We start from the raw sequence: 18672 nt of genomic DNA on the forward strand, positions 1-18672 counted from the left end.
AGATCATGCCCACGCCGGACTGTTTGTGAGAACGCGTGCGACTGTTGGCCTCACCGGAGAAGAGCAGCCACAGCTCTCCCCTCATGTTCTCTGGGATGCCTTTAAGCACCAGGTCCTTGGTCTTCTCTGTACGGTACATACACACCCCCTGGCCGTACTCAGTGATGTGGTTCTTCCACGCCTGTTCCTTCAGGAACTCCTTGGCCTGGGGAAAAATTGTCATTGACAGTTAATAATCTTGCATGTGTTGGAGAAAGAAAGAGAAATGTCGAGACATTTCATGCCAGTAAAGCTCCCCTTAGAGAGAACTACAGAATGATGTTCAAGGACAGAGAGAGTGAGAGAAAGTAGACACGCTTACATTGTTTCAATACACGCAGAATGTAAGCGAGAGAGATCAGGATGGTTCGTAGGAGGCAAAAAACCACCTCATTAAATAACGAGCCAGAGAGCCTTCAAAGCCTAAACAATATCTCTAACTTTCGACAGACGTATGCAGCACAAATACTCCCCTAGAGGTCTCTGAAGAATTTCATTAAGGCTTTATTTACTTCAATTAACTCGGATTTAATATACTTTCCACACACTTCCCCCTTCCTTGGTCTACATCTGCAACTTCCCTGCAGGCCTTTGTACTGTGCAATGCAAAGCCAGCTGGAGGTTAGCGCAGGAACAGAACACACTGACTAAGCCAAGCTTTGTTTTAGATCAAGGTTGACACACTGATGGCACCGACAGACATGGCCGCTCTGTTTCTGGCTCCTAAGCAACTTCGCTTTGTTGTGTATTGTTAGATATTACCACACTGTTGGAGCTCGGAACACAAGCACTTCGCTATACCCGCAATCACATCTGCTAAATAGTTGTACGCAAGCAATACAATTTGATTTGAGGCTTGGGAAAAGCCTCAGGTTACTACATGCAGAAATTGGATTCCCAATGGATTATTCAGCATGCAGGTATATACACGCAATTACAGTTTGTTACAATATTTTGTCACTGTAAATAAATGTTTCAACTCAATGAATTTAGTCCAAGTTCAGTTCCATCAATCATGTGCAATCATTCCAATTCTCTACTATAGCATCTTCTTGTGTTCGACCACATGTTTATTTAACTAGGCATGTCAGTTAAGGACAAATTCTAATTTACAATTAGAACATTCCTACCCCAACCAAACCCGGATGACGCTGGGCCAATTGTGCGCTGTCCTATGAGACTTCCAATCACAGCCGGTTGTGATACAGCCTGGAATCGAACCAGGGTCTGTAGTGACACCTCTAGCACTGAGATGCAGTGCCTTAGACCGCTGCGCCACTCAGGAGCCCCCAACATGTGAACAGAACATTTATTGACCGTACCAGTTTGGGGTTGAACTCCTCCGGCGAGCGGCGGCGGTACATGGTCATGAGGGCCTGGGTGGCGGTGGGCACGCTGTTGTCATTGAGGTTAAACTGGCGCTCACCCTCGGAGGAGCCCTCTGAGCCCAGACTGCTGCGTTGGGGACTGCTGGAGAGGAGAGAGCCCTGCTGGGAGTACACCTAGGGGAGAGAGAGACACAGGATCAGAATTAGGAGATTGTTAATGCAGTCAATTATCATGAGTTTATCATAACAACTGTTCTGAGACCTGTGATGAGATGCCAAACTAATAATACTGAGAATACACCTGGTGGAGAGAAGAACAAGTCCAGGATCAGGGTAAGGATAGTTAATGCAGTGTGCTTTATGATAAGAGCTGATCAGAGACCTGTGATAATAATCATGCTAAGTATTTACTGAAGACCTGGAGTAGAGGGAGACTTATCAGCAAACTTGGGGAGCAGTTGTGGATGAGTATAGACCTAAATGATGTACAACATCCTAGATATACAATGACATAGATGTGCCCTCACCTCATCGTCGGAGCTGTTCACACTCCCGGTGGTCTCCCTCTCGAAGTAGATCTTGGAGGTGGTCTGCTGCAGGAAGTCAGAGATCCTCTGGACCAGGAAGTCACGGTCCTTGAGGTTGGCGAACAGGAAGGTCATCCTGTTCTTGGTGCTGATGGACACTGGGCTGGGGAAAAAGTTGGAGCTGTCTGCCTTCTCCACTATCGTCACCTGGAAGGGACAGACACACAGAGGTCTGTCACAACAGATATGTCATTCATGTATCAGTCACAACAGATATGTCAGTCACAATAGATGTCAGTCATATGTCAGACAACAGATATGCCAGTCATAACAAATCAAATGTTATTGGTCACATAAACATATTTAGCAGATGTTATTGCAGGTGTAGCATAATGCTTGTGTTCCTAGCTCCAACAGTGCAGTAGTATCTAACAATTCACAACAATACACACAAATCTAAAGTAAAAGAATGGAGTTAAGAAAATATATAAATATTAGGACGAGCAATGTCGGAGTGGCATTGACTAAAATACTAGTAAATTGAACACAGTATAAAATATATTATATGAGATGAGTAAACGCAGTAAGTAAACATTATTAAAGCGACCAGTGATTCCATGTATTTTGGGCAGCAGCCTCTGAGGTGCAGGGTTGAGTAATCGGGTGGTAGCCTGCTACCACCCGGTTGTGTCAGACAACAGATACGCCAGTCACGTCAGTCATAAGATATGAGTATGCAACATAAGATATACATCTATTTGATATGAGAAAGTGTCTGATGTAGAACACAAATTACAGTAACCCATCACATGTGTATTGATTTATTTCACCATCTAACCACATAGGTCAATATTCTCATGTGCAATGACCTAAGGCCAACATACCATACCAAGCACACAATAGATTTCACCATAACACTTCAACCCACATACTAGGTGACTGAATTGATTCAGTGCCACACATCGTAACACTAGACATTAGTAGTCGATCCACGTTCTGCCCTGCCAGCGATTGGTAGTTTAAGATGGCTGATGGGGATAGGATGTGACAGGGTGGGTGGGGGGGGTGGGGTCCTGATTGGCATGGCAATGGCTGGGCGAGGGGCAGCCAGTGACTAAAGCAGATTGGGAGTGACAGCCCCTACCAGTGTTAAGCCGGCTGCTGCTCTTTCTAACTGCCCTGCTAGTAACCCCCTACAGCAGCACACAGCACAACTTGTCAAAGGTAACCTATCTTTCCTGATGGAAAATCTCAAATCTATAGTGGTCCCACATTGATTTATGTCTTGGCATCATCCAACATTGTCACAAAAGTCTAGTTCAACGGTCACCAACCCGAACTCCCAGAGAGCTCCAGTCAGTGCAGACTACTGCTCCGGGCCAACACTAAGCTCCAGGACTACAGTCTATCACCAGAGTCTGTACCCAGCCAGACTCACCTCTCTAAGGGGGATGATGAGGCTGCACAGGGTCTCCTCCTTGGAAGTGAAGCAGATGTAGTTAGTAGAGACAAACATCTGGCCCAGGATGTGCATCTTGTTGAAGGGGGTCCAAAGGGTGCAGCCTGTGTGTCCGTCCAGCTTCTCATCCTTGGGCAGACGGAACAAGGCCCGGTAACGCTCGCTCTTAGCCCTGGCATCCAGGTCCCTGGGTGAGACAACAAGGTTCAAGAGATTGTCTAGTCTAGAGACGGTCAAGAATCTAATTCGGAACATAATCTGTTGTCTTTAAATAGCAGCAGTAAATTGAGACTAACTTTCGGTGCAGTTCTTGACACAAACTGGTGCGCCTGGCACCTACTACCATAACCTGTTCAAAAGGCCCTTAAATCTATTGTCTTGCCCATTCATGCTGTGAATAGCACACACACACAATCCATGACTCAACTGTCTCAAGGCTTGAAAATCCTTCTTTAACCTTTCTCCTCCACTTCAGTCTAAATCATGGAAAGAGCAGGCATTCTTAATGTTTTGTATGCAGTGTATTTCTATACAAATGTATATATTCCAAATACCTTTACAAATGTATGTCACACATTAAAATACATTTGGCAAATGTTTTACATTTCCCATGTATCCTAAAATGCATCCCAAAAACTTTCTTTGGATGAAAAATAAAATAAAATCAGGTCAATGTAGTGAAAGAGCAATTTGCAACCAAGTATGACAGTATAATACTACAATAGCCATCTGGATGGGGCAACAGTTACTACTACAATAGCCATCTGGATGGGGCAACAGTTACTACTACAATAGCCATCTGGATGGGGCAACAGTTACTACTACATTAGACATCTGGATGGGGCAACAGTTACTACTACAATAGCCATCTGGATGGGGCAACAGTTACTACTACAATAGCCATCTGGATGGGGCAACAGTTACTACTACAATAGCCATCTGGATGGGGCAACAGTTACTACTACAATAGCCATCTGGATGGGGCAACAGTTACTACTACAATAGCCATCTGGATGGGGCAACAGTTACTACTACAATAGCCATCTGGATGGGGGCAACAGTTACTACTACAATAGCCATCTGGATGGGGGCAACAGTTACTACTACAATAGCCATCTGGATGGGGGCAACAGTTACTACTACAATAGCCATCTGGATGGGGGCAACAGTTACTACTACAATAGCCATCTGGATGGGGGCAACAGTTACTACTACAATAGCCATCTGGATGGGGGCAACAGTTACTACTACAATAGCCATCTGGATGGGGCAACAGTTACTACTACAATAGCCATCTGGATGGGGCAACAGTTACTACTACAATAGCCATCTGGATGGGGCAACAGTTACTACTACAATAGCCATCTGGATGGGGCAACAGTTACTACTACAATAGCCATCTGGATGGGGCAACAGTTACTACTACAATAGCCATCTGGATGGGGCAACAGTTACTACTACAATAGACATCTGGATGGGGCAACAGTTACTACTACAATAGACATCTGGATGGGGCAACAGTTACTACTACAATAGACATCTGGATGGGGCAACAGTTACTACTACTATAATAGACATCTGGATGGGGCAACAGTTACTACTACTACAATAGACATCTGGATGGGGCAACAGTTACTACTACTACAATAGACATCTGGATGGGGCAACAGTTACTACTACAATAGACATCTGGATGGGGCAACAGTTACTACTACAATAGACATCTGGATGGGGCAACAGTTACTACTACAATAGACATCTATATAGGGCAACAGTTACTACTACAATAGACATCTGGATGGGGCAACAGTTACTACTACAATAGACATCTGGATGGGGCAACAGTTACTACTACAATAGACATCTGGATGGGGCAACAGTTACTACTACAATAGACATCTGGATGGGGCAACAGTTACTACTACAATAGACATCTATATAGGGCAACAGTTACTACTACAATAGACATCTATATAGGGCAACAGTTACTACTACAATAGACATCTGGATGGGGCAACAGTTACTACTACAATAGACATCTGGATGGGGAAACAATTACTACTACAACAGACATCTATATAGGGCAACAGTTACTACTACAACAGACATCTGGATGGGGCAACAGTTACTACTACAATAGCCATCTGGATGGGGCAACAGTTACTACTACAATAGCCATCTGGATGGGGGCAACAGTTACTACTACAATAGCCATCTGGATGGGGCAACAGTTACTACTACAATAGACATCTGGATGGGGCAACAGTTACTACTACAATAGACATCTATATAGGGCAACAGTTACTACTACAATAGACATCTGGATGGGGCAACAGTTACTACTACAATAGACATCTGGATGGGGCAACAGTTACTACTACAATAGACATCTATATAGGGCAACAGTTACTACTACAATAGCCATCTGGATGGGGCAACAGTTACTACTACAATAGACATCTATATAGGGCAACAGTTACTACTACAATAGACATCTGGATGGGGAAACAGTTACTACTACAATAGACATCTGGATGGGGAAACAATTACTACTACAACAGACATCTATATAGGGCAACAGTTACTACTACAATAGACATCTGGATGGGGAAACAGTTACTACTACAATAGACATCTTTATAGGGCAACAGTTACTACTACAATAGACATCTGGATGGGGCAACAGTTACTACTACAATAGACATCTGGATGGGGCAACAGTTACTACTACAATAGCCATCTATATAGGGCAACAGTTACTACTACAATAGCCATCTGGATGGGGCAACAGTTACTACTACAATAGACATCTGGATGGGGCAACAGTTACTACTACAATAGACATCTGGATGGGGCAACAGTTACTACTACAATAGACATCTATATAGGGCAACAGTTACTACTACAATAGACATCTGGATGGGGCAACAGTTACTACTACAATAGACATCTGGATGGGGCAACAGTTACTACTACAATAGACATCTATATAGGGCAACAGTTACTACTACAATAGCCATCTGGATGGGGCAACAGTTACTACTACAATAGACATCTATATAGGGCAACAGTTACTACTACAATAGACATCTGGATGGGGAAACAGTTACTACTACAATAGACATCTGGATGGGGAAACAATTACTACTACAACAGACATCTATATAGGGCAACAGTTACTACTACAATAGACATCTGGATGGGGAAACAGTTACTACTACAATAGACATCTTTATAGGGCAACAGTTACTACTACAATAGACATCTGGATGGGGCAACAGTTACTACTACAATAGACATCTGGATGGGGCAACAGTTACTACTACAATAGCCATCTATATAGGGCAACAGTTACTACTACAATAGCCATCTGGATGGGGCAACAGTTACTACTACAATAGACATCTGGATGGGGCAACAGTTACTACTACAATAGACATCTGGATGGGGCAACAGTTACTACTACAATAGACATCTATATAGGGCAACAGTTACTACTACAATAGACATCTGGATGGGGAAACAGTTACTACTACAATAGACATCTGGATGGGGCAACAGTTACTACTACAATAGACATCTATATAGGGCAACAGTTACTACTACAATAGCCATCTGGATGGGGCAACAGTTACTACTACAATAGACATCTATATAGGGCAACAGTTACTACTACAATAGACATCTGGATGGGGAAACAGTTACTACTACAATAGACATCTGGATGGGGAAACAATTACTACTACAACAGACATCTATATAGGGCAACAGTTACTACTACAATAGACATCTGGATGGGGAAACAGTTACTACTACAATAGACATCTTTATAGGGCAACAGTTACTACTACAATAGACATCTGGATGGGGCAACAGTTACTACTACAATAGACATCTGGATGGGGCAACAGTTACTACTACAATAGCCATCTATATAGGGCAACAGTTACTACTACAATAGCCATCTGGATGGGGCAACAGTTACTACTACAATAGACATCTGGATGGGGCAACAGTTACTACTACAATAGACATCTGGATGGGGCAACAGTTACTACTACAATAGACATCTATATAGGGCAACAGTTACTACTACAATAGACATCTGGATGGGGAAACAGTTACTACTACAATAGACATCTGGATGGGGCAACAGTTACTACTACAATAGACATCTGGATGGGGAAACAATTACTACTACAACAGACATCTATATAGGGCAACAGTTACTACTACAACAGACATCTGGATGGGGAAACAGTTACTACTACAATAGACATCTGGATGGGGCAACAGTTACTACTACAATAGACATCTGGATGGGGAAACAATTACTACTACAACAGACATCTATATAGGGCAACAGTTACTACTACAACAGACATCTGGATGGGGAAACAGTTACTACTACAATAGCCATCTGGATGGGGCAACAGTTACTACTACAATAGCCATCTGGATGGGGCAACAGTTACTACTACAATAGACATCTGGATGGGGCAACAGTTACTACTACAATAGACATCTATATAGGGCAACAGTTACTACTACAATAGCCATCTGGATGGGGCAACAGTTACTACTACAATAGACATCTGGATGGGGCAACAGTTACTACTACAATAGACATCTGGATGGGGCAACAGTTACTACTACAATAGACATCTGGATGGGGAAACAGTTACTACTACAATAGCCATCTGGATGGGGCAACAGTTACTACTACAATAGACATCTGGATGGGGCAACAGTTACTACTACAATAGCCATCTGGATGGGGAAACAGTTACTACTACAATAGCCATCTGGATGGGGAAACAGTTACTACTACAATAGACATCTGGATGGGGCAACAGTTACTACTACAATAGACATCTGGATGGGGCAACAGTTACTACTACAATAGCCATCTGGATGGGGCAACAGTTACTACTACAATAGACATCTGGATGGGGCAACAGTTACTACTACAATAGACATCTATATAGGGCAACAGTTACTACTACAATAGCCATCTGGATGGGGCAACAGTTACTACTACAATAGACATCTGGATGGGGCAACAGTTACTACTACAATAGACATCTGGATGGGGCAACAGTTACTACTACAATAGACATCTGGATGGGGAAACAGTTACTACTACAATAGCCATCTGGATGGGGCAACAGTTACTACTACAATAGACATCTGGATGGGGCAACAGTTACTACTACAATAGCCATCTGGATGGGGAAACAGTTACTACTACAATAGCCATCTGGATGGGGCAACAGTTACTACTACAATAGACATCTGGATGGGGCAACAGTTACTACTACAATAGACATCTGGATGGGGCAACAGTTACTACTACAATAGACATCTGGATGGGGCAACAGTTACTACTACAATAGACATCTGGATGGGGCAACAGTTACTACTACAATAGACATCTGGATGGGGCAACAGTTACTACTACAATAGACATCTGGATGGGGCAACAGTTATTACTACAATAGACATCTGGATGGGGCAACGGTTACTACTACAATAGACATCTGGATGGGGCAACAGTTACTACTACAATAGACATCTGGATGGGGCAACAGTTACTACTACAATAGACATCTATATAGGGCAACAGTTACTACTACAATAGACATCTGGATGGGGCAACAGTTACTACTACATAGACATCTGGATGGGGCAACAGTTACTACTACAATAGACATCTGGATGGGGCAACAGTTACTACTACAATAGACATCTATATAGGGCAACAGTTACTACTACAACAGACATCTGGATGGGGCAACAGTTACTACTACAATAGCCATCTGGATGGGGCAACAGTTACTACTACAATAGCCATCTGGATGGGGCAACAGTTACTACTACAACAGACATCTGGATGGGGCAACAGTTACTACTACAATAGACATCTTTATAGGGCAACAGTTACTACTACAATAGCCATCTGGATGGGGCAACAGTTACTACTACAATAGCCATCTATATAGGGCAACAGTTACTACTACAATAGCCATCTGGATGGGGCAACAGTTACTACTACAATAGACATCTGGATGGGGCAACAGTTACTACTACAATAGACATCTGGATGGGGCAACAGTTACTACTACAATAGACATCTGGATGGGGAAACAATTACTACTACAACAGACATCTATATAGGGCAACAGTTACTACTACAATAGACATCTATATAGGGCAACAGTTACTACTACAATAGCCATCTGGATGGGGCAACAGTTACTACTACAACAGCCATCTGGATGGGGCAACAGTTACTACTACAACAGCCATCTGGATGGGGCAACAGTTACTTCTACAATAGACATCTATATAGGGCAACAGTATGAGTAGTAGTTAGAGAGTTGGAATCTGTCTTGAGGGAAATACATTTGAAAGTCTTGGGCTAATGAAGCAAACTTGGGTGTTCAAAGTTAATAGCGCCAGTAAAAGTTCAGCTGTACCTGAAAGGATTATGACAAAGTCGTGCTGTAGATTTAAAGAATGCAAAAGTGTCTGTGAGCCAAACTACTAGAAAGGAACCCAGTTTAAATATACTACTAATGCCTCCTCAGCTGGACTATACATATCTTTCCTCTGAAGTCATTTTTGTTGTTTCTTGGTGGTCTTATGTAGTCATTTAGTCGTGGTATATGGTTTATTAAACTGTGTAAAACGTACAATGTCATGCAACCACATGGAATGGCTGTGAATGGTTATAGGTCACCCGCAGCAAAGAATTTTGTGCAGCATTATAAATGACTACATCTCCCCAGAAAACCAATCCTCCTCAACTATCAACCGAACCTATTGAGGGGAGTCCAACAAAAATCTATCAACTACAACATCCAGCCTCACCAAACCTTCCCAGAACGCCCTCCACCAAACCTCACCTCTTGAGGGCAGACACCTTTTTGGGTGTCTTCCTCTTGAGTTTGGGCAGAGAGCGGTCCTGCTCAAAGCCCTTGTTGTCAAGGAGCTGTCTCATGGCGATGTTGGCCAGTTGCTCCATCAGCTTGAAGGTCTCGTTGATGTTGAGGAAGACAGAGAAGACGTGCTCAGCCACCCGCGTGCTCACCTTGACAGATGAATGGAAGCATGAATGAAGGTTAAGAGGGGTGTATGGATAGATAAAGAGACATTAAAGCGAGGGTAACATGCAGTATAGTTGATATTATTTACAAGGTTCACCTTGACTGCATCAGGGAGGAGGAGCGTGGCGCTTTTCTCCAGCTGGGTGATGTCAGCCCAGCGGATCACCAGCTTGGCTGAGGGGAGAAGAAAGAGAGACGGAGAGAGAAACAGAGAGCGAGAGAGCGAGCGAAAGAGAAATTGAAGATGGTTGCATTTATACATTTTTGGGTTGCATAAAAGCCGATTGTTTGAAATATACATCACGTCATCTTAAAAAAAAACATTGTATCCACACAGAGAAAATATCAAGGGGCTGTACTATTTTTGGGACTTATGAAGGCTCTTCAAAAGCTATGCATAATCGGTATGTAGTACTAACCAGTTATGCAGTGGTGTGTGTACCTGTGCCAGCATGCCAGTGGTCCCTACCTTCTTTCCCCAGCAGGTAAGAGTAGAAGCAGATGTGGTTGATGCTGAGGTAGAGCCAGCCCTGCCGGGGCACATGGCCCTTCCAGTAGCTACAGGAGTAGTAGTTAACCAGCTTCTCCTCTTCAGGCATGCCAAACAGCTTACGGAACGTACAGATGGCCTCCTTGAATTTGTCAGTGTCATCGTCCTCCTTCACGTCGTGGTTCTTGTTGTACTCGGCGATAATACCCTGGGAGCAAGAGAGAAATAGAGGGAGTGAAGGACTTTGAGAGAGACAATCAATAAAAGTTCAACAATTCATTTTAAAATAGAGATAGCTAGAAAGTGAGAGGCAGACAAAGTGAGAGAGCAAAATAAATCTTATCTGGCTAGCTTTTGTAATCTATTCATTGAGTAAGAACTACTTTATCGCCATACAGAATCTGATTTAGAGGCTGTGTCAGTAGCTGGACCTGTTCTTAGGTTACAATAGTAAATACAGCCGGGCTTCGTTATTTGGCCCCTGGCAGGAGTAATTTTGACAATACTAGTTTGACTACATGCTGGACTAATATTACACCTGGCATGACAAACATGTCACAGTCAAACGTCATACGTTTCAATGTCAAAACTGTCAAAATGAATTGCTGACAACCACAATTACTATTGTCACAAACACCATTACAAAAAGATTTGTGAAATTCCACAAACCCCACCATGCAACCCTTCTACACACAACCAACCTTCCAAATCCCAGAGAAGTCCATACTGTTTCTTTAGAGACAAGCATCTGCTAAGTGACTCATATATACCCTAAACAGTACCTGAACTTTGCCCTTGACAAAGGTAGTGATGTCATTCTCGTTCTCAAAGATGGACAGTGTCTGCAGGAGGTTCTGCTCCAGCCACTCCCAGTGCTCTGTGATCTCCTTACGGGAGCAGCCTATGGAACGAGGGAGGGGAGAAGAGAGAGGAGGAGGAGACAGGGGTGAATCAGGGAACTTGATTACAAGAGGCTCCCAGGAGAATGTGGAGGCATGGAGTTTCACCCATTATTCTTTTTTTTTTGAGACATTACAGCATGTCGACTGAGACGCTCTTCATCATTCTTACAATTGTATGCAAATTTAACATGTTTAGCATACTTGGAATCCTAACCTACTCTTCTGGATACTAAGTAGTATGAAGGTACATGATTCAGGACCAGTGACAGACGAGGGGAAAGACAGTACTGAGAGCAGTAACAAGCGGTTCAGACGGCTAATCAAGACTACTAGACAACCCACCAGGCTATAAACCTCGGTGTTATTTTAGACTGACCTAAAAAAAATAACTGACTTTGCCTGGTTAAATTTAAGTACAAATTCTTATTGACGGCCTAGCAACAGTGGGTTAACTGCCTCTAGTGGTGTGGGGGCTGTGCTTTGGCAAAGTGGGTGGGGTTATATCCTTCCTGTTTGGCCCTGTCCGGGGGTGTCCTCGGATGGGTCCAGTGTCTCCTGACCCCTCCTGTCTCAGCCTCCAGTATTTATGCTGCAGTAGTTTATGTGTCGGGGTGCTAGGGTCAGTTTGTTATATCTGGAGTACTTCTCCTGTCCTATTCGGTGTCCTGTGTGAATCTAAGTGTGCGTTCTCTAATTCTCTCCTTCTCTCTTTCTCTCTTTCTCTCGGAGGACCTGAGCCCTAGGACCATGCCCCAGGATTACCTGACATGATGACTCCTTGCTGTCCCCAGTCCATCTGCCTAAGTCCATTCTGCCTAAGTCCTTACTGTCCCCAGTCCATCTGCCTAAGTCCATTCTGCCTTATTATTATACGACCATGCTGGTAATTTATGAACATTTGAACATCTTGGCCATGTTCTGTTATAATCTCCACCCGGCACAGCCAGAAGAGGACTGGTCAACCCACATAGCCTGGTTCCTCTCTAGGTTTCTTCCTAGGTTTTGGCCTTTCTAGGGAGTTTTTCCTAGCCACCGTGCTTCTACACCTGCATTGCTTGCTGTTTGGGGTTTTAGGCTGGGTTTCTGTACAGCACTTTGAGATATCAGCTGATGTACGAAGGGCTATATAAATAAATTTGATTTGATTTGTTCAGGGGCAGAACAGATTTTTAAACTGTCAGCTCGGGGATTCAATCTAGCAACCTTTCGTTTACTGGCCCACATCAGAAATGTGCCCAAATCAGCTTTTTAATTACCTTAGAAATATTGTCAAAGTGTGACAATTCCTCTGTCAAGCCCACACTGACTAATGCATGTTTTAATTACTGACAGGCTTGATTATTGCAATGCACTCCTGTCTGGTCTCCCCCCTCAACAACAAAACAATTGGCCAGCTTTAATGAATTCAGAATGCAGCAGCACGTGTGCTTACAAAGGCCAGGAGGAGATCACACACACACACACACACACCACCTATTTTAAAGTCACTGCATTGGTAAGCCAGTTAGTTTTAGAGTGGATTTTAAAATTGCTTTATTGATTTTTAAAGCACTACGTGGGTTTGCACCTGAATACATGTCTGATATCTTAAAAGCAAATGTGCCGGGTTGTCCCTCTAATCCTCTGTAACTGGCCTTTCAGCTGTTCCAAAGGTCACTCAGAACCACAACGTTTGGTGAGGCTGCCTTCAGCCACTATGGTCCTGGCCTTTAGAACAGCCTCTAGACATGCTTTTACTTAGGGTTCTTTTAATATCTTATCCCCATATATAAATCACATTTATTTTTACGCATTAGTCTCATGTGTACTGTTATTTTAAGTTCTCTTAAATGTTTTATTGTCTTAGTTATTTGTATTTATCTTTCTCACCTTTTATTTGTTCATCACTTTGAAACGCATCCTGTAAGAAATGTGCAATATAAATTAAAGTTTGATTAAATCTAGACAGCCCAGCCACTGACATTACTTGGCCATCCCCTCTGCTCGGCCTACATTTACTACCACACATAAGGCGATAAGCTCATGGCTAGAGCGCTATTGGCTAATTAGCTTCAGATATGTTACGATCCTACTTAAAAAGGTGAAATAATAATTCCCTGCAATACAGCACACCTTAAAATTCATGGAGAATTTTGAATAGTATTGTCAGGCAAATCCCTATTGGTGCTACGGTGGCTACTTGTTAGCAGCTACTTAGTGCTAGTGAAATCTGAGAGCCAGTCCAGGCAGAGCCTGCTAGCACAGAAACCTCAGTGTCCATTATCGTTAGAGGCCTCATCCGTCATCCATCTACCCTGTAAGTAGCCCACTGCTGCTCATCTCTTAGCTACATTAGTGATGACGTCTGGCAGACAGACTGCTCCATGCTCCCTCTGTGCTGGAGGATGGGCGGACAGGGAGAGGGGAGGGAGGAGTGGTTGCCATTTCAAGGCCAGCCCTCAGGAGTCTTCTTCTCTGGGCTTCCATTTCAGAGAGGGTCTTCTCTCTGGTTTCTTTCCCCTACTCCTTTTTCCATATAGGACCACTCACTAAGGCAAATACACATGCTCGTAGTCACACACAATTCAAAGTCCTCCAACACAACAGACTTTTCGATCCACCATCTCCGTCCCCCCCATAAAGCCAGATTGAGCTACAGCCCTTTCTATTGTATCATGGATGCTGTGTGTGTGCAGGACTTTCCTAAGTCAACTTATATTATTTTGTGACTAGAAAAGTCAAATTGTTGTGATGCAATTTGTGTTTTGATCTTATTATTTCCGTGATCATTTCATTTTGGGTCATACAATGTAAAATAACAAAGTTATTTCTATCAATGTTATAAAAGTTTACATTCTAATACCGACTTTGTCATCAGTCCTTTGTATTGTTCTAGACTATATGTCTGACAGATGAGACTGACTCACAAACAAAAAGGAGAAATGAAAACATTACCGGTAGGCATGACCTACCTGGCACCCGTGACCCCCTAACTAAAACTAAACTCAAGAGTCAGTCAAAACCGTTGCAGTGTGTCTCTCCGCTCTCTCGCCGTTCATTTAAAAACAGAGCCATTGTTCATTACGTCTGGAGAGTATAGTTCTGAAGCCTCTCCTTACTTACACAATGATCCCTCTTTAAAAATAAATCCTTCCTTTCCTGTCCGCTTGTCATGGGTCCGTGGGATTGCATTATGGCTCCTCCAGAGTAATAAATTATTTGTGTGACATAACTGCTCAAGGAAAGAGGAAGGTGAAGATTGGGGTTTCTGTGATGTCACAAACCATTGTAACTAGCCAAAATAGGTGTGATGAGATAGCCCATTTGATTGAGATCGTGTCAATATCTTACATTTACAGCCCTTAGTTAACCTTAGCTTTTCCATATAGGACATTAGGGTGGTTAACCCTTTAACATGCAAAGAAACAGTGTTAACAGATGAAGTCAGCAGATGTAATGTAAGCTTTACTATGCTAGCTAGCTAAAAAAAAATGCATGACAGCCCCTCGTATTTTGAGCGAATCACCATCGATTCCCATTCCTGGTATCCGTTTCTCCCCAGTCTAGCCCTTTAAGAGCAGTGGGCCATGACGTGATGCTTGGCATTAGCAGGAAGTGAGAACATGGTGCAGGAAGAGAGGGCCTTGTGTGCAAAGGGGAGGGGGGAGAGAAAGAAAGAGCGAGAGAGAACTAGACACACGCAGTACACACCATGAGCAATGATCCAGTAGATTAGGGAGTCAGGTGTCTGGTAAAGGATTCTGTAGGGGGCCACTCGAGCACTGGAGTCCAGCACCACGTCCAGTGTTCCCACCAACAGACCTGCGGTGGGAGGAGCAGGGAATACTGTGGGTTAGGGAGGGAGACACTGTGGGAATATCATGATAGTCTATACAACATTGTTTGGACGTTGAATATATAATGCATTGATTGTCTTGAGGATGGAAAATAAAACCTGTCAGTGATCCAAGAACTTAAAAAGCAAATACAAACAAGTCATGAATCCTCCCCCTAAAAAAATGACTTCAAAGCTAAACACAACAAAAGAGTTTCTGTTTTAGCCCATTTCGGACACGTAACAAAGCAGTCCCCTCCACCATGTGAGACAGCAGACCGTTCTGGGACATTAACCCTTGTTAGACCACTTATGCTCTCCTCGAAAGGCCCTTGATGGAGCCCTCTGGCTATGAGATCACCACTTATGAAATAGAGGGAGGAGGAAGGGGTATTTAGGGCTGACGGGCAGCTGTGGCTTTCCTGTCCTGACTGCTTCATGCCCAATTTATATTATAGGACCAAACCGAGCCACACAAACCAGGGCTGTGCCCGTATCTACAAAGCATCTCAGAGTAGGAGTGCTGAACTCAGATCAGTTTAGCCTTTTAGATCATAATTAGATATGTTTATATGGACAGGTGGGGACCTGATCTTAAATCAGCACTCCTACTCTGAGACATTTAGTGGATGGGGTCTGGGCTGGCCTGGTTACACATCCACCCTAGTTGCTGGAACTGTGCTGGAAAAAAACTGTGAAGAAATATCCCAGCCAGCACAGTACGGTTCAGGTTGGCACTAATGTGTGAGTCTGGTATCAATGTTTTTGTATGGAGAAGTGGGGTGGATGGGCAGATGGCACAGAGCTCAGATTTCCCATGTGACAGATCGATGCGGAGAGCAGAAGGTGAGAGTAAAGTCACCTGGAATAAAAAGGACGAATCCCCTATAATCTAATGACCGAGGGATGAATCCCCTATAATCTAATGAATGAATCCCCTATAATCTAATGAATGAATCCCCTATAATCTAATGAATGAATCCCCTATAATCTAATGAATGAATCCCCTATAATCTAATGAATGAATCCCCTATAATCTAATGAATGAATCCCCTATAATCTAATGAATGAATCCCCTATAATCTAATGAATGAATCCCCTATAATCTAATGAATGAATCCCCTATAATCTAATGAATGAATCCCCTATAATCTAATGAATGAGGGATGAATCCCCTATAATCTAATGAATGAGGGATGAATCCCCTATAATCTAATGAATGAGGGATGAATCCCCTATAATCTAATGAATGAGGGATGAATCCCCTATAATCTAATGAATGAGGGATGAATCCCCTATAATCTAATGAATGAGGGATGAATCCCCTATAATCTAATGAATGAGGGATGAATCCCCTATAATCTAATGAATGAGGGATGAATCCCCTATAATCTAATGAATGAGGGATGAATCCCCTATAATCTAATGAATGAGGGATGAATCCCCTATAATCTAATGAATGAGGGATGAATCCCCTATAATCTAATGAATGAGGGATGAATCCCCTATAATCTAATGAATGAGGGATGAATCCCCTATAATCTAATGAATGAGGGATGAATCCCCTATAATCTAATGAATGAGGGATGAATCCCCTATAATCTAATGAATGAGGGATGAATCCCCTATAATCTAATGAATGAGGGATGAATCCCCTATAATCTAATGAATGAGGGAAGTGGAGAGATAGATAGACATATTATGAACTCATGACAGCTGAAAGAAGCCAATAACTCCCGTCTCTTTTAAAGAGTTGTTAAATTACTCTAGTGCTTCTTATCTCTGATACGATACAGTAATAATACATGACTAGTGTCTAGCTACTGTCTATTGTCATAAAAGATCACAAGATCATAAAATAAGAAGAAACTGGTACCACAATCCCCCCCCCCAAAAAAAAGAAGAAAAAAAAAAATATATATATATATATTTTTTTTTTTTTTAAGTGGAGGAAAAACATCTGAAGTGATGAATACGCTAGTCTTGCTGAAAGGCTTTTGTTGTGATTAGTGATAAGTCTAGTTTTTTTTTTTTTGTCTTGGGGTCTAAACTAATATGTTGTCATCAAAGTTTTAGTGGAAATGACACTCCTCCAACAAAATCAACCTTTGATAGAAAGAAGCTTTTTGACTGCCATATTCCACAGTCACCCCGAAACTATTCCCTGTTGGGAATTTTACCATGACAGCTTTTTGCCAGTGGCGCATCAGACGCATAGAATTCTATGAGTCACACAGACCGAGATAGATGAAAAGAGCAATATGGGGAGAGAGGGGGACAGAGACAGACATGCAGAAAGGGAGCAAGAGAAACCAAAACGGCCAGTCTGGATGATATTCTTCCGTCCATACATGATGTCTGCTGGAGGACTTCTGGGACAACACTCATCTCCACTAGCTGCTCTAATAAAGACATCTGAATACAATTACATCCATGGGGATTCATTTCCCTCTCCCTCCTGTTCTCTCTCTTTTAATCCTATGCAGGGCGCAATCAAAGGTTAGGACGAATTCAATGAGAAGTGCTTAAATAATGATTAAAGGCAAATAGATAATTAATATATCATTAACATGTTAATTGAATATGATCAAAAATGCCTGTATATATCACAGTGTGGGCCTTTAATAGGCAGTAAGGGCAATTCAGGTTTCACACTGGATGGTCGTAATCAATATGGCCGTCGGTTCTGACAAGTGTAAGGGCTTGAGATTTCCCATCTGAACTATACCTGTAGTTGCAACTCACCGTGAACAAAACCAACAGACAAACTTTCAACTGTATCTTCACATTAGTCACCATTGATAACTGTACAGAAACGTTATAATATTTATTTGTTTCAAGTGTTAACTGCAATGGCAAAAGCAGAACAAACACAGAGCTACAGTACGAAATCACGGGGAAACAGAAAATAAATTAGATGGGAGAGAACAGAACAGCTTGGCCGATATGCAAAAGGTTTGTGTGTTAGCCTCCATTTCAAAGGGTTAGCACAGACAACAAAGCT

General features: G+C 42.6%; 1 protein-coding gene across 2 annotated transcripts in view; it reads right to left on the reverse strand.

Annotated features, from left to right (window-relative positions):
- LOC109881900 (TBC1 domain family member 9) overlaps nucleotides 1–18672 on the reverse strand; it is a 37996-nt gene that overhangs the window by 12852 nt on the left and 6472 nt on the right. For both annotated transcript variants that reach the window (XM_031828323.1, XM_031828324.1), the window contains 9 exons: nucleotides 15545–15655; nucleotides 11735–11853; nucleotides 10932–11160; nucleotides 10560–10636; nucleotides 10262–10446; nucleotides 3333–3540; nucleotides 1895–2101; nucleotides 1362–1541; nucleotides 55–205 (listed from right to left, as the gene is read on the reverse strand). In XM_031828323.1, coding sequence (XP_031684183.1) covers nucleotides 55–205; nucleotides 1362–1541; nucleotides 1895–2101; nucleotides 3333–3540; nucleotides 10262–10446; nucleotides 10560–10636; nucleotides 10932–11160; nucleotides 11735–11853; nucleotides 15545–15655 — 1467 coding nt within the window. The remainder of the gene's footprint in view (nucleotides 1–54; nucleotides 206–1361; nucleotides 1542–1894; nucleotides 2102–3332; nucleotides 3541–10261; nucleotides 10447–10559; nucleotides 10637–10931; nucleotides 11161–11734; nucleotides 11854–15544; nucleotides 15656–18672) is intronic.

Source organism: Oncorhynchus kisutch, linkage group LG7 (assembly GCF_002021735.2).
Source record: "Oncorhynchus kisutch isolate 150728-3 linkage group LG7, Okis_V2, whole genome shotgun sequence".
Lineage (NCBI taxonomy): Eukaryota > Metazoa > Chordata > Actinopteri > Salmoniformes > Salmonidae > Oncorhynchus > Oncorhynchus kisutch.